We start from the raw sequence: 15008 nt of genomic DNA, 5'->3' as shown, positions 1-15008 counted from the left end.
TTTGTAAATTTAAAAGAGATTGTTTTTTAGAGAATTTTATAAAATTCTTTAAAATTCTTTTGTAGTATACTATAGTCTGTTATGAAGCCAGGTAGTCACATAATTGTTCCTGGACTTCTTTCCTTGCCTTCGCTGGTACATCTACTTAAGAAATAAATTTCAAAATAATTAAGAACTGTGTGACATTGAACCTGATTTCTTCATCTGCAAAATGAGTACTACGTTTTGTGATAATATAGTCATAATACTTCTTTTTTTAGGATTGATCTGAGGAGTATTTTAGGTTTATATTTATATGCAAAGTACTGAACACATATCAAGTTTATAATACTGGTAACAATAAAAATTATAGCAACAAAAATAAAAAGATGTTAAAATGTAATGGATTCTGTCTATTGTGGCCAGTAACAGGAATGCTCAGAGATTCTCTAGATCCTATTTTTCCTCAATTTCTGTTTTCCAGTTCCTTCAGTGATCCTTAAAGAGTGGTCTGCATATAAAGGGAAGTCACCTCAAACCCCTGAACTGGTGTCTGCGCTGACATTTCGGGAATGGACTTGCCCAAACCTCAAGAAGCTCTGGCTAGGCAAAGCAGTTGAAGACAAGAACAGAAGGATGAGGGCCTTCCTGGCATGTATGAAGTCAGATACACCCAGTATGCTCAATCCAGCTAATGTCCCCACACATCTGCTGCTCATGTGCTGTGTACTCCGGTAAGCCATGTGACAGGGAGGTGACCAGTTCATTTTTCTTTTGCCTTTTGGACATTTCCTTTAATCAGGTGTTTTTATGGTTTTCTGGGGTGGGGAGGTTTTTGTTTCATTTTTAGCTTAGACTTCAGAAAAATGAAATTGATCACTCTGATAGTCTCCTTAGTTTATGATCTTTGTCATTATTAGTCCATGCACGACTTCTCTTTTCTCTTTGGTTTTATATTTGGTTTTTGTCCCTGTTAGTCTTTATTCCTGATTCAATTCCCTTTTCTTGTCTATCCATAGTTATCCACGCTGGGGTATTTGATATATATGTCCTTCTGAGCCATCTTCCATATATTTATTTAGACACTATGCATGCACAGTCTATACTATCATTCATATGTGTAGATTTCTTTTTTCCTTTTTTTACATGAAAGATATTGTACTGTGTGGTTCATTTCTCTTTTTTTTTCTTTTACAGAGACAGAGAGTCAGAGAGAAGGATAGGGACAGAAAGGAATGGAGAGAGATGAGAAACATCAATTTTTCGTTGCGACACCTTAGTTGTTCATTGATTACTTTCTCATATGTGCCTTGACCGTGGGTCTTCAGTAACCCCTTGCTCGAGCCAGTGACCTTGGGTCCAAGCTGGTGAGCTTTGTTCAAATCAGATGAGCCCGCACTCAAGCTGGCGACCTCGGGTCTCGAACCTGGGTCCTCCACATCCCAGTCAGACGCTCCATCCACTGCGCCACCGCCTGGTCAGGCTGGTTTATTCCTCTTGACTGACAAATTATATGCCATCAAATATTAATATCACAGTACAGTTGACTCTTAAACAACATGGGTTTGAACTGCACAGGTCTGCTTATATACTGATGATTTAGTTTTTCAATAAATACTATATATTTTCTTTTATGATTTTATTAATAACATTTTCATTTCTCTAGATTGCTCTAGTGTAAGAATACACTATACATATAATGTACAAAATATGTGTAAACAGCTATGTGATCAGTAAATCAATAGCAAGGTTTATTAGTTTTTGGTTTTTTTGTATTATATATTCTTTTTTTAATTTATTGTATTGACATGATTTCAAGTGTTCCACTCAATATAACACCCTCTGCACACTGCATCGTGCCCCTCATGCCCCATGAAAAGTCTCTTTCCATTCCCATTTCACCCCCTTTGCCCTGAGCCACCTTTATCCAACCTTTCCCTCTGTGAATTGCTACCCTGTTATCTGTATCTATGTGTTATGCATATATAATTTCACTAATCCCTTCACCATCTCTGATCCTTAATCCCATCCCCTCATCCCGCTTCCCTCTGACAGCTGTCCCTCTGCTCCCTGTGACCCCACCTCTGCCTCTGTTCCGTTCCTCAGTTCACCTTGTTCATAAGATTCCACATGTAAATGAGATCATATGTATTTGTCTTTCTCTGCCTGACTTATTTCACTTAGTGTAATAATCTCCAGGTCCATCCATGCCATTGCAAAAGGTAAGATTTCTTTCTTTCTCACAGCCATGTAGTATTCCATTGTGTAAATGTACCACAGCCTTTTAATCCACTCATCCACTGATGGACACGATCTGGGATGTTTCCGGATCGTGGCTATTGTAAACAATGCTGCAGTGACCATGGGGTGCATATCTTCTTTTGAATCAGTGATTTAGGATTCTTTGAATATATTCCTAGAAGTGGGATGGCTGGGTCATAAGGCAGTTCTATTTTTAATTTTTTGAGGAATCTCCATACTCTTTTCCACAGTGGCTACACCATTCTGCATTCCCACCAGCAGTGCAGGAGGGTTACCTTTTCTCCACATCCTCGCCAGCACTTACTCTGTGTTGTTTTGTTGATGAGCGCCATTCTGACTGGTGTGAGGTGATATCTCATTGTGGTTTGAATTTGCATCTCTTATGATTAGTGATATTGTGCATTTTTTCATATGCATATTGACCATCTCTGAACTTCTTTGGAGAAGTGTCTATTCAGGTCCTTTGCCCAGTTTTTTTTTTTTTTTTTTTTCTTTTTTCATTTTTCTGAAGCTGGAAACAGGGAGAGACAGTCAGACAGACTCCCGCATGCGCCCGACCAGGATCCACCCGGCACGCCCACCAGGGGCGACGCTCTGCCCACCAGGGGGCGATGCTCTGCCCATCCTGGGCGTCGCCATGTTGCGACCAGAGCCACTGTAGCGCCTGGGGCAGAGGCCACAGAGCCATCCCCAGCGCCCGGGCCATCTTTGCTCCAATGGAGCCTTGGCTGCGGGAGGGGAAGAGAGAGACAGAGAGGAAAGCGCGGCGGAGGGGTGGAGAAGCAAATGGGCGCTTCTCCTGTGTGCCCTGGCCGGGAATCGAACCCGGGTCCTCCGCACGCTAGGCCGACGCTCTACCGCTGAGCCAACCCGGCCAGGGCCCTTTGCCCAGTTTTTAAATGGATTGTTTATATTCCTGGCATTGAGTTTTATATGTTCCTTATAAATTTTGCTTATTAACCCCTTATCCCTTATCAGACTTATCAGTGAATATGTTCTCCCTTTGAAGAGGCTGTTTTTTTATTTTGTTAAGGTTGTCTTTAGTGGTACAAAAAGTTTTTAGGTTGATAAGAGTCCCATTTGTTTATCTTGTCCTTTATTTAAATTGACCATGGAGATCAATTGGCAAAAATGTTACTATGAGAGATGTCTGAGAGTCTACTTCCTACATTTTCTTCTAGGATTTTTATGGTTTCGTGACTTATATTTAACTCTTTTGTCCATTTTGAATTTGTTTTTATGAATGGCGTAAGTTGGTGGTCTAGTTTCATTTTTTTACACGTACATGTCCAATTTACCCAACACCATTTATTAAAGACACTATATTTACTCCTATGTACACTCTTCCCTACTTTGCCAAATATTAATTGATTGTCAAGGTGTGAGTTAATTTCTGGGTTCTCTGTTCTGTTCCTTTGATCTGTGTGCCTGTTCTTATGCCAGTACCAGGCTGTTTTGATTACTATGGCCTTGTAGTATAACTTAATATCAGGAAGTGTGATACCACCCACTTCATTCAAACCTGGGTCCTCCGCGCCCTACTAGGACTCTCTATCCACTGCGCCACCACCTGGTCAGGCCCAGTTCCTATTATCCATGCAGCTACCCTAGTTATTTGATTGGAGCATTTAATCCATTTACATTTAAGGTTATTTTTGGTAGGTACTTACTTTTTGCCATTTTATTCTTTAAACCTATAATCCTTTTTCTCTTGATTTCTTTTTCTCTCTCTTTTTTCCTCTTAGAGCAGGCCCTTTAACATTTCTTGCAGTACTAGTTTGGTACTAATAAACTCTTTGAGCCTTTTTTTGTCTGGGAAGCTCTTTATTTCTCTTTCAATTTTAAAAGATAGCTTTGCTGAGTGGAGTAGTCTTGGTTGTAGGTTACTGTTTTGTAGCACTTTGAATATTTCTTGCTAATTGCTTCTGGCCTGAACTGTTCCAGTTGAGAAGTCAGATGTCAGTCTTATGGGGGCTCCTCTGTAGGTAATTAATTACTTTTCTCTTGCACCTTTTAGTATTCTTTCTCTCTTAACGGTGTCATTTTAATTAAGATAGTTCTTTGTGTGGGCCGCTTTGGATTTATCTTTAATAGGACATTCTCTGCATCTTAAATTTGAATTTTTCCTTCATCCATTTAAGGGAATATTTTGGCTATGACTCCTTCAAAGAACTTTTCTATCCCTTGTTCATCTCTTCTCCTTCAGGAACCCATATGCTATGGTTCGCTTCATGTTGTCACAGAGCTCTCTTAGAGTTTCCTCACGTTTTTTTTTTAGCTTCTTTTCTTTTTGCTGTCTTGCTTTTATGCTCATGTTTATCTTGTCTTCTAAAGCGCTAATTCGATCCTCTGCTTCATCCAGCCTGCTATTGATTCCTTCTAGTGAAGTCTTTATTTCAGATACTCTTTTTGCCATTTCTGACTGGTTCTGTTTTATGGTGTCAGTGTTTTTTCTTTTTTGTGTGTGACAGAGAGAGGGACACTTAGGGACAGACAGACAGGAAGGGAGAGAGATGAGAAGCATCAGTTCTTCGTTGCGGCTCCTTAGTTGTTCATTGATTGCTTTCTCATATGTGCCTTTACCTGGGAGCTCCAGCCAAGCCAGTGACCTTTGGGTTCAAGCCAGCCACCATAGGGTCATGTGTATGATCCCATGCTGCTCAAGCTGACGACCTTGGGGTTTTGAACCTGGGTCCTCTGCATTCCAGTCCAATGCTTTATCCACTGCGTCACTGCCTGTTCAGGCAGGGTCATATTTCTTTGTCTGCCTATTTTGTCTGTGTGTTGTGTAGCTCTGCTGTGACTCCCAAATTTGTTGTGGCATCTTTATGAGGAAGATGGGTTCAGTGGTACTTACCTCCAGGCCACCTGAGTTACTTTCTATAGGAATGTTTCTTGAGGGATATATTTACCCTTCTGTTCTATGTGAGTCTTGAATGCTATTAGCCCTTTCATGGGTGGAGTTACCCCTTCAGACTAGCAGATTCTAAGGGTCAATCTACATCACATGTATTAGATGTTGTGCAGTGTCTGTCCTCTGGGGCATAGTTATTTTCAGCAAGGTCTGGTGTCTTCTGGACTCCTCCTTTCAATGTGCCAGTTGTGTGGCTAGCTGACTCTAGGATTAGTGTGGTCTGCCACCTTCTACTGGTTGTGTTCGTTCTGGGTTCTCTTGGAAGGGGTTCAGGTATGGGTTGATGCCAGACATTGTTTATAACCTGCCATGGGCTATGTGACTAGAGCTACCACTGTGTCCGCTGTTTGTGTTTGCATTTTCTGTGCCTGTATGTGTGTGGGAGGGGCCAACCTGTGTATAAGGATCAGCTTCCTCCTGCTTAGAGCTGACAGCAGCTCTGTAAAAGGGCCCAAGTTCCTTAAGATAATCTCCACTTTTCAGCTACTCTGTCTCCTCTTGCAGCTGCCTGGTCTTCCCACCAAGTCTTCTGTAGAAAGAGTGTGGTCTGGGCACAGACTGACCTCACTCCACCAACCTCTCTTCAGGTTGCAAGCTTGTTGGGTTAGGGCAGCTGAGGTCAGGATGGTAACGTTAGTGAGACCCCCTACTTTTGGAGTCTCTTGGCCAGGAGCTCAGTATGGGGTAAATGTCCCCTACTCCGCAGCCTAATTCCTCAGCCACTGCTGGATACCACAGTTGTGTTTTTCCCCAGCAAGATGAGCAGCAGGTTCAGATGGGATGCAGCTGACAAGTCCCCTCTGCAGCAGTTCTTTCATCCGAGGAGCCCCTGGTCTCAGGGAGGAAGACTGAGAGAGTCTTCCACTGGGGCTGGTTGTGCCCCCCCCACCAGAAGGTGGCTAAGCCCCTAGACCAGTCCCAACAATAGGCTCCAAGGAACTGACACTTTGAATGTCTGTGCTCTAAGCTTCTCTCCCTCCCCCCTGTGGAATTCAGCCCAGTGGGGCAGGATATCTAGGACTTGGGCTGGCCGACTGTGAGGCTCTGCCTTGTTCAATGTGTGTGAGCTGCTGTGCGGGTGTTGACCACAGAAAGTGGAATTCACCTCAGCTGGGTGTGGTACCTGATGCACTCTCCCTTTGGATATGCAGCTAGAAAGACTAGTTGGTCCTGCTCTGGTGTAGTCTCTAGCTAGCCACCGAATGTGTTTGTTCTGGGCCTCTTAAGAGGGAACCTGGTGCAGACCAGTGTAAGACACTTTCCATGACTAGCCCTCAGCAACCTTTTTGGAGCTATAAGCAAACCAGAGTTTGTGGTTGCACACCTAGGCTGGCGTTTTCCAACCCTGGGCCTGGGGGCAATCAGCGAAAGGTCCAAGGTTCCCTTAGTAATGCCTCCTGCTACCTTTGTCTGCTGGCTGTTTGTTGGACTCTGCCACTGAAAAAACCTCTGGTAGGGTCTAGAGCCCGGGGCAATTCAAGGATTAGGAGAGGTAGTGGCTGTGGCTCCCACCCTAGGACCCCAGGTGTGCGTGTGGCCTCTGAAATCAAGAGATTTGGTCTATCCCACAGTCAGACAGTTTCTACTGAATCTCCCATTAGGCAGAAGTACCAGTCATACTATCTGGAGGATTTGGGGGAAAGCTCCAGCCTCCAGGTCAGAAAACTGAGTCACTGTCACGCCCCCTGCTTCCTAGCCAAGGCTACTTAATTCTCAGCAGGGCCCAATATCTATAGGGTAGGGCAGTGTCTTTTCCCCAGTCTGATTACGCATGGAGGGGAGTGTTCCAAGAAAGATGGTGACTATAGTATTGGAGAATGATTCAGCACAGGGATTCCAGTGACTATCCCCTACCCCGTCTCTCCCTGGGGCCTGCTATTTCACATTCTCCTCATGTGACTAGTTCTCTTAGCCCTCCCTCTGCCAGAGCCCAGGGTAAGTGGCTGTGAACAAGATTTTCTGCCTTAGCCCTTTAAGAGGGTGCCTGCGTCTCTGAGCTCTACTGTCTCTTCCTCGAAGACAGAAACCTCATCTCTTTTTACACCAAATGCTGTGTGGGCACTTCTTCTAGACTCCAGGCTGGGGCTCACTTCCTGGGGCTTAGGACACACAACTCTAGGGGCAAACCTCCCAGCAGCTGAGAGTCCCTGCAGGCCCTCAGCCACTGCTTACATACTTCTGGGAGTGGAGGTCAGCCCTTTTTGCATCTCAGTCCTTCCAACCAGTGTCAGTGTGGCTTCTGTGACTCCTTGATTATGGACTGCTCTTCATCTAGTCCTAAATTGGTTTTTCAGGATGATTTTTCTTAAATTTAGTTATAACTCCAGTTTATTCCTGGGAGGCAGCAGTTGGAAAACCTGCCTACTTCATCGCGATCTTGGAATCTCTCAGTTGTTAGGTTTTTGAGAAGTCAGAAATTATACATGGATTTTTGACTGTGTGGGTGGTCAGCGCCCCTAACTCCTGTGTTGTTTTAGGGTCAACTGTATTTCATTTGTCAATTCATGGGGAGTTACTTCCAGTTCTTGGAAATTACACACAGTATTGCATGGAATATCTTCTAGATGTCTCCCTTTGTGTTCCTGTATCAGTATATCTGAAGTATATACTCAGTAGAATTCCTGGATCTTATAAAATATACATATAGTTTTTTCACCAAATATTGACAAATTGCTCTAGATTATATATGTACTAATTTATAGTCCTATGCATAATGGTTTTTATTTCTTCATATTATTGTCAGTACTGATACCATATAACTTAATTTTTGGCCCTGGCCGGTTGGCTCAGTGGTAGAGCGTCGGCCTGGCGTGCAGAAGTCCCGAGTTTGATTCCCGGCCAGGGCACACCGGAGAAGCGCCCATCTGCTTCTCCACCCCTCCCCCTCTCCTTCCTCTCTGTCTCTCTCTTCCCCTCCCGCAGCCGAGGCTCCACTGGAGCAAAGATGGCCCGGGCGCTGGGGATGGCTCCTCGGCCTCTGCCCCAGGCGCTAGAGTGGCTCTGGTCGCAACAGAGCGACGCCCCGGAGGGGCAGAGCATCGACCCCTGGTGGGCAGAGCGTTGCCCCCTGGTGGGCGTGCCAGGTGGATCCCTGTTGGGCGCATGCGAGAGTCTGTCTGACTGCCTCTCCCTGTTTCCAGCTTCAGAAAAATACAGAAAAAAAAAAATAATAACTTAATTTTTGCCAATCCAGGAAACTTCGTGTACTATCTTTTTAATTTACATTTCTTTGGCTACAGATGAGATTGAGCTTCTGTTTCATACATATAGCCACTTTTTTTCTCATTCTCTGAGTTGCCTATTTATTTATTTTGCAAATTTTCTTTTAGGATATCCTTCTTGCTTATTACAGATTTTTTTTATCAGAAATGTATGTATACACATACATGTATAGCAAATATCTTTTATTTATCTGTGTATCAAACATCTTTTTCAAGGAATCAGTATTTTTTTAACTTTATTTATTTTATTTTATTTTTTTACAGGGACAGAGAGAGAGAAAGAGAGAGATAGACAGGAATGGAGAGAGACGAGAAGCATCAATCATCAGTTTTACGTTGTGACACCTTAGTTGTTCATTGATTGCTTTCTCATATGTGCCTTGTCCACTCGGCCTTCAGCAGACCAAGTAACCCCTTGCTCGAGCCAGCAACCTTGGGTCCAAGCTGGTGAGCTTTTTGTTCAAGCCAGATGAGCCCGCGCTCAAGCTGGCGACCTCGGGGTCTCGAACCTGGGTCTTCTGCATCCCAGTCCAACACTCTATCCACTGCGCCACCACCTGGTCAGGCAAGGAATCAGTGTTTTTAAACTATATACAATTTCTTTGCTGAACAAAAGTATTAGATTTTCACCAACCTTTCATAATTTCATACATACAGAAAAGCTGAAAGACTAGTATGGTAAACACCTATATGCCCAGCACTATTCTACAATGAGTATTTTACTATATTTACTTTATTTCATGTAACTATTCATCTCTAGCCATTCACTTATTCATCCTTTTGGATTCATTTCCAAGTAAATTGCCAGTATCAGAATACTTTTGTCAAACCAATCAAATTGTTTTTGGGGTTTTGTTCAATATATACTTCCCTCCCATCAATATATATTCCCTTCCTGGGTCATAAAAAATATTTTTTTTTACATTTTTGTATGGTTTTATAATGTTGCCTTCCATGTCAGATCTTTAAATATAGCATGTATTTTATATATGCTGTAAGGAAGGATCTGATTGCAAAATAAGCCAGTTTTTCCATATGCATTTATTAAATGATCTCTTTTCCCACTGATTTATATTACCATCTTTAATATATACCAAGTTCCTGTATAAGCATGAGTACTTACCTAGATTCTGTCTTGTTTCATTGCCTATTTGATCCCTCACCAGGATTACATTGTTTTAATTATTTAAGGGTTTGTAGTTTGCCTTATTATCAGGTAGGATACATCTCTATTTTTTGCTTTTCATGTTTAATACTTGTACATATTCCTGAACCATGTGAACTTTTATTCTTCTAAATATAATTTAGAATTAATTCGCTTCACTCAAAAATCTTGTTGGGCATTTTTTTTTAATGAATTTAATTTATAGATTAATTTGGGGAGAGTTGATATCTTTATAATGTTGAGTCTTCTCATCCAAAGATCATAGTTTACCTCTCCCTTTATTCAGGTCTTGTTCTTTATCTCTTAATAGAGTTAATTTTTTTTCATAGATGTCTGATGTGTTTTAAATTACTTCTAAGTTACTTGATATATATTACTGTGATTATGGATAGTATTCTGTTTTCTATTCTTCCTTGTTGTTTATTTGCTGATGTAGAGGAAATAAGTTTTGTGTGTGCGTGAGAGAGAGATAGAGAGTGATACAGAAAGACAGGAAGGAAGAGAGATGAGCATCAATTCATGGTTGCAGCATTTTAGTTGTTCAGTGATTGCTTTCTCATACATGCCTTGGCTCTGGAAAGTTAGCTGGGGGGGGTTGGTTTGTCTCTGCCACTCTTCCACCATGAGCTGAAGGAGGAGGGATCTGAGAGGCTTGGGGTCGCACTTTTGTTTTCTCTGTCTCTGCTGAGTGGGGGCTATAGGAAGACCGTGGGAACACTGGCCATGACCCTGTGCTCTGGCCGCTTCGGTTCAGTATCTTCCCCTCTGCCCCTATGTTTGACTGCTCCCCCCGGCGGAAGGAAACCTAGTCATTCCAGGATTCCCTCTCCGTACCCCTCAGACCAAATCCAGACAGCATGAGCTGCCATCCTCCCCGTAGGTGGGCAGAGAAAACGAAACCTAGTCACTCTCCAGAGCCTACTGCAAATGCGTTTTATCTTCTGCCCTTCATTTTCAACCCATCCCACCTTTAGTCCATTTGGTGCGCAGATCTTTCAGACACACCTGAGAGTCCAGCTGGGTTTCCTTCACTGCGTTATAATTGTTGAAATTTCAAGGGGAAAGATCAGGAGTATCTCTCATGCTGCCGTTACTCTGATGTCACCTTAATGAAGTTTTTTATAGTAAGTTTCTGTGTATGTAAAATTATTGTAAAACAAGTTTAGTTTTAAAATTGTGTAGTATTAAAGAAAAAAAAATAAAAAGGTAATTTTCCCCCTAAAGAGAAGATTTAAAAAGTTCAATAACTATGAGTGCATCTGTATGCCACAATGCATAAAATGAAAATACATAGGAAAAACTGGGAAAATATTTGCTAGTTAATATAGAAAAATATGTCAATATTCTCAATACTATTTAAAATACTATTAATATTTAAAATACTAGCACCCCAAGGCCCTGGCCAGTTGGCTCAGTAGATGGAACATCGCCTGGTATACGGAAGTCCCAGGTTCGATCCCTGGTCAGGGTACACATGAGAAGCTACCATCTCCTTCTCTTCCTCTCTTTCACTCCCTTTTTTCTCTCTTCCCCTCCCACAGGCAGTGGGTCACTTGATTTGAGCATCAGCCCCAACCCCAGACGGGTTGCTGGATGGATTCCAGTCGGGGCACATGTGGGAGTCTGTCTTACTATCTCCTTTCCACTCATTTACAAAAAATAATAGCACCCCAATAGAAAAGGGAGTAAATGACACTCTTTAGATTTATTTGTTTGTAAGAAACAAAAGCTGCTCTAGATATCTTATTGCAGGGGTCCTCAAACTATGGCCCACAGGCCACATGTGGCCCCCTGAGGCCGTTTATCTGGCCCCTGCCGCACTTCCGGAAGGGGTACTTGTTTCATTGGTGGTCAGTGAGAGGAGCACAGGATACAGATGCTGTGCTCCTGGAGTACTACTGTATGTGGCAGTGCTGCAAAGCGCAGCATCGTTCACATATAGTACTACTTCCGGTGACACAGGACGCACGCATCACGGCTCCAGAACCACGTCATATCACTTGTTACGGCTAGCAGTGACAAATGTGGAACCGGACATTGACCATCTCATTAGCCAAAAGCAGGCCCATAGTTCCCATTGAAATACTGGTCAGCCCTGGCCGGTTGGCTCAGTGGTAGAGCGTGGGCCTGGCGTGCAGAAGTCCCAGGTTCGATTCCCAGCCAAGGCACACAGAAGAAGCACCCATCTGCTTCTCCACCCATCCCCCACTCGTTCCTTTCTGTCTCTCTCTTCCCCTCCCGCAGCCAAGGCTCCATTGGAGCAAAGATGGCCCGGGCGCTGGGGATGGCTCCGTGGCTTCTGCCCATGGCTCTGGTCGCAGCAGAGCATCACCCCCTGGTGGGCATGCAGGGTGGATCTCGGTCGGGTGCATTTGGGTGTCTGACTGTCTCCCGTTTCCAGCTTCAGAAAAGTACAAAAAAAAAAAAAGAAATACTGGTCAGTTTGTTGATTTAAATTTACTTGTTCTTTATTTTAAATATTGTATTTGTTGCCATTTTGTTTTTTTACTTTAAAATAAGATATGTGCAGTGTGCATAGGGATTTATTCATAGTTTTTTTTTTTATAGTCCAGCCCTCCAGTGGTCTGAGGGACAGTGAACTGGCCCCCTGCGTAAAAAGTTTGGGGATTCCTGTCTTTTTTTTTTTTTGTATTTTTCTGAAGTTGGAAACAGGGAGGCAGTCAGACAGACTCCTGCATGTGCCCGACCCGGATCCACCCGGCACACCCATCAGGGGGCGATGCTCAGTTGCAACCTGGGCCATTCTAGCGCCTGAGGCAGAGGCCATGGAGCCATCCTCAGCACCTGGGCCAGCTTTGCTCCAATGGAGCCTTGGCTACGGGAGGAGAAGAGAGAGACAGAGAGTAAGGAGAGGGGGAGGGGTAGAGAAGCAGATGGGCGCTTCTCCTGTGTGCCCTGGCCGGGAATCGACCCTGGGACTCCTGCACACCAGGCTGATGCTCTACCACTGAGCCAACCGGCCAGGGCGACTCCTGTCTTCTTGTAAAGATATAACAGGAAATCTCATAATCATCCAAGAATAAGAAATGAAAGTGCTGCACACAGGGAATAATGTTGGCAAAGCAGGAACAGAGACTGCCTACATTTTTATGGGCCTGTGTAGCTTCTCTTTTTGCTTGTGTTTTATCCGACTCTGAATTTCTTAGCTCAAATTCTCACTATTGGCTTGCCATGCATTGATTTGACTTGTATAAACTGTCCAGCCTGTGTCTGAATAGCTGTCACTATTATAAAGAAAGGCTTTCAATTCTGTTCCATTGGTCTGTATGTCTGTTTTTCCGCAAATACCAGGCTTTAATTATCGTGGCTCAATAGTATAATTTGCAGTCAGGTAGTGTGACACCTTCAGCTTCATTCTTTTTCCCCAGGACTGCTTTGGGTATTCGGGATTTTTCATGGTTCCATATAAGCCTGGTGATTTTTTGTTCTATTTCTTTATGAAATGACATTGGGATTTTGATGGGGATTACATTAAAGTTGTATATATTGCTTTGGGTAATATGGTCATTTTAATTATGTTGATTCTTTAATTCCATGAACATGGAATATTTTTTCATTTCATTGTGTCTTTTTAAATTTTTTTTAATAATGCTCTGTAGTTTTCAATATATATGCCCTTCACATCCTTTGTTAAATTTATTCCTAGGTATTTTATTTCTTTTTTTGCAATTTTAAAAAGAATTTAGAGCCCGGAAATGTAATCACATATATATGGACAAATAATCCTAGACAAAGGAGCCAAAAACACACAGTGGAGAAAAGAGAGTTTCTTCAACAAATGGTGCTGGGAAAATTGGAAAGCCATATGCAAAAGAATGAACCTTGACTACAGTTTGTCCCCCCGCACAAAAATTAATTCAAAATGGATCAAAGACCTAAGTATAAGATCTGAAACAATACATTACATAGAAGAAAGTATAGGTACTGAACTCATGGACCTTGGCTATAGAGAACAATGTATGAATTTTACCCCAAAGGTAAGGGAAGTAAAGGCAAAAATAAATGAATGGGACTATATCATACTAAAAAGCTTCTGCACAGCAAAAGAAACTGAGAACAAAACAAATAGCCCCCCCAAAAAAAACAAAAACAAATAGGCAGCCAACTAAATGGGAGATGATACTTGCAAACAACAGCTCTGATAGGGGTTAATATCCAAAATGTATTAAGAACTCAGAAAGCTCAGCAACAAACAAGAAAACAATCCAGTTAAAAAATGGGGAGAGTCGCCTGACCAGGCGGTTGCGCAGTGGATAGATTGTCGGACTGGGATACCGAGGACCCAGGTTCGAGACCCCAAGGTCACCAGCTTGAGCGCAGGCTTATCTGGTTTGAGCAAAGCTCACAAGCTTGGACCCAAGGTCGCTGGCTTGAGTAAGGGGTTACTCGGTCTGCTGTAGCCCCAGGGTCAAGGCACATATGAGAAAGCAATCAATGAACAACTAAGGTGTCGCAATGAAAAACTAATGATTGATGCTTCTCATCTCTTTCCGTTCCTGTCTGTCTGTCCATCTATCCCTCTCTCTGACTCTCTTTCTGTCTCTGTTTTTTAAAAAAAATGGGGAGAGACCTGAACAGACACTTCTTCCAACAGGATATACAAATGGCCAACAGATATATGGAAAGATGCTCATCTTCACTAGCTATTTGAGAAATGCAAATCAAAACTACAATGAGATACCACCTCATACCCGTTCGACTGGGTATTATGAACAAGACAGGTAATAACTGTTGGAGAAGCTGTGGAGACAAAGGAACCATTCACTGCTGGTGGGAATGCAAATTAGTACAACCATTATGGAAGAAAGTATGGTGGTTCCTCAAAAAATTAAGAATAGAATTACCATATGACCCAGCAATGTCTCTACTCGGTATCTACCACCAAAATCTCAAAAACATGGGTACCTGAAGACATATACACCCACAAGTTCATCACAGCATTATTCACAGTGGCCAAGACATGGAAACAACCAGTGTCCCTTGATAGAGGATTGGATACAGATGATGTGGTACAAAAAAAAAAATGATGTGGTACAGATATACAATGGAATACTACTCAGCCATAAGAAATGATGACATTGCCATTTATGACATGGATGGACCTTGAGAACATTATACTGAGTGAAATAAGGAAATCAGAATAATCTAAGAACTATATAATTTCACAGATAGGTAGGATATAAAAAGGAGACTCATGGACAAAGATAGAGGTGAAGTGGTTACCGGAGGTAGGGGAAGGGAAAGGAGTAAATAGGGACAAGTATATGGTGACACAAAATGATTTGAGTTTGGGTGATGGGTACACAACTTAATCAGCAGTTCAAATGATATAGAAATGCTAACCTGAAACCCATGTACTCTTATTGATCAGTGTTACCCTGTTAAATTTAACTTTCTAAATAAAAGTTAAAAAAGAAGAAATGAAAAAAAGGCTTTAGATACTGAG

At 42.5% G+C, this 15008-nt stretch overlaps 1 protein-coding gene across 4 annotated transcripts in view; it reads left to right on the top strand.

Moving 5' to 3' along the window:
* FAM120C (family with sequence similarity 120 member C) overlaps window positions 1–15008 on the top strand; it is a 96823-nt gene that overhangs the window by 60367 nt on the left and 21448 nt on the right. For 3 of the 4 annotated variants that reach the window (XR_010727825.1, XM_066249357.1, XM_066249358.1), the window contains exon 10: window positions 464–713. Coding sequence is in view for 3 of the 4 variants with exons in the window: in XM_066249357.1 (XP_066105454.1) it covers window positions 464–713 (250 nt within the window). In the remaining variant the exon portion in view is untranslated. Of the gene's footprint in view, window positions 1–463; window positions 714–14156; window positions 14267–15008 lie in introns of those variants that run through there. The other variant, XM_066249359.1, reaches the window with a different exon arrangement.

Source organism: Saccopteryx bilineata, chromosome X, assembly GCF_036850765.1.
Source record: "Saccopteryx bilineata isolate mSacBil1 chromosome X, mSacBil1_pri_phased_curated, whole genome shotgun sequence".
In the NCBI taxonomy this organism is placed as follows: domain Eukaryota; kingdom Metazoa; phylum Chordata; class Mammalia; order Chiroptera; family Emballonuridae; genus Saccopteryx; species Saccopteryx bilineata.
Note: the sequence above shows the minus strand (reverse complement) of the source record. Positions and strands in the feature narration are given on the sequence as shown.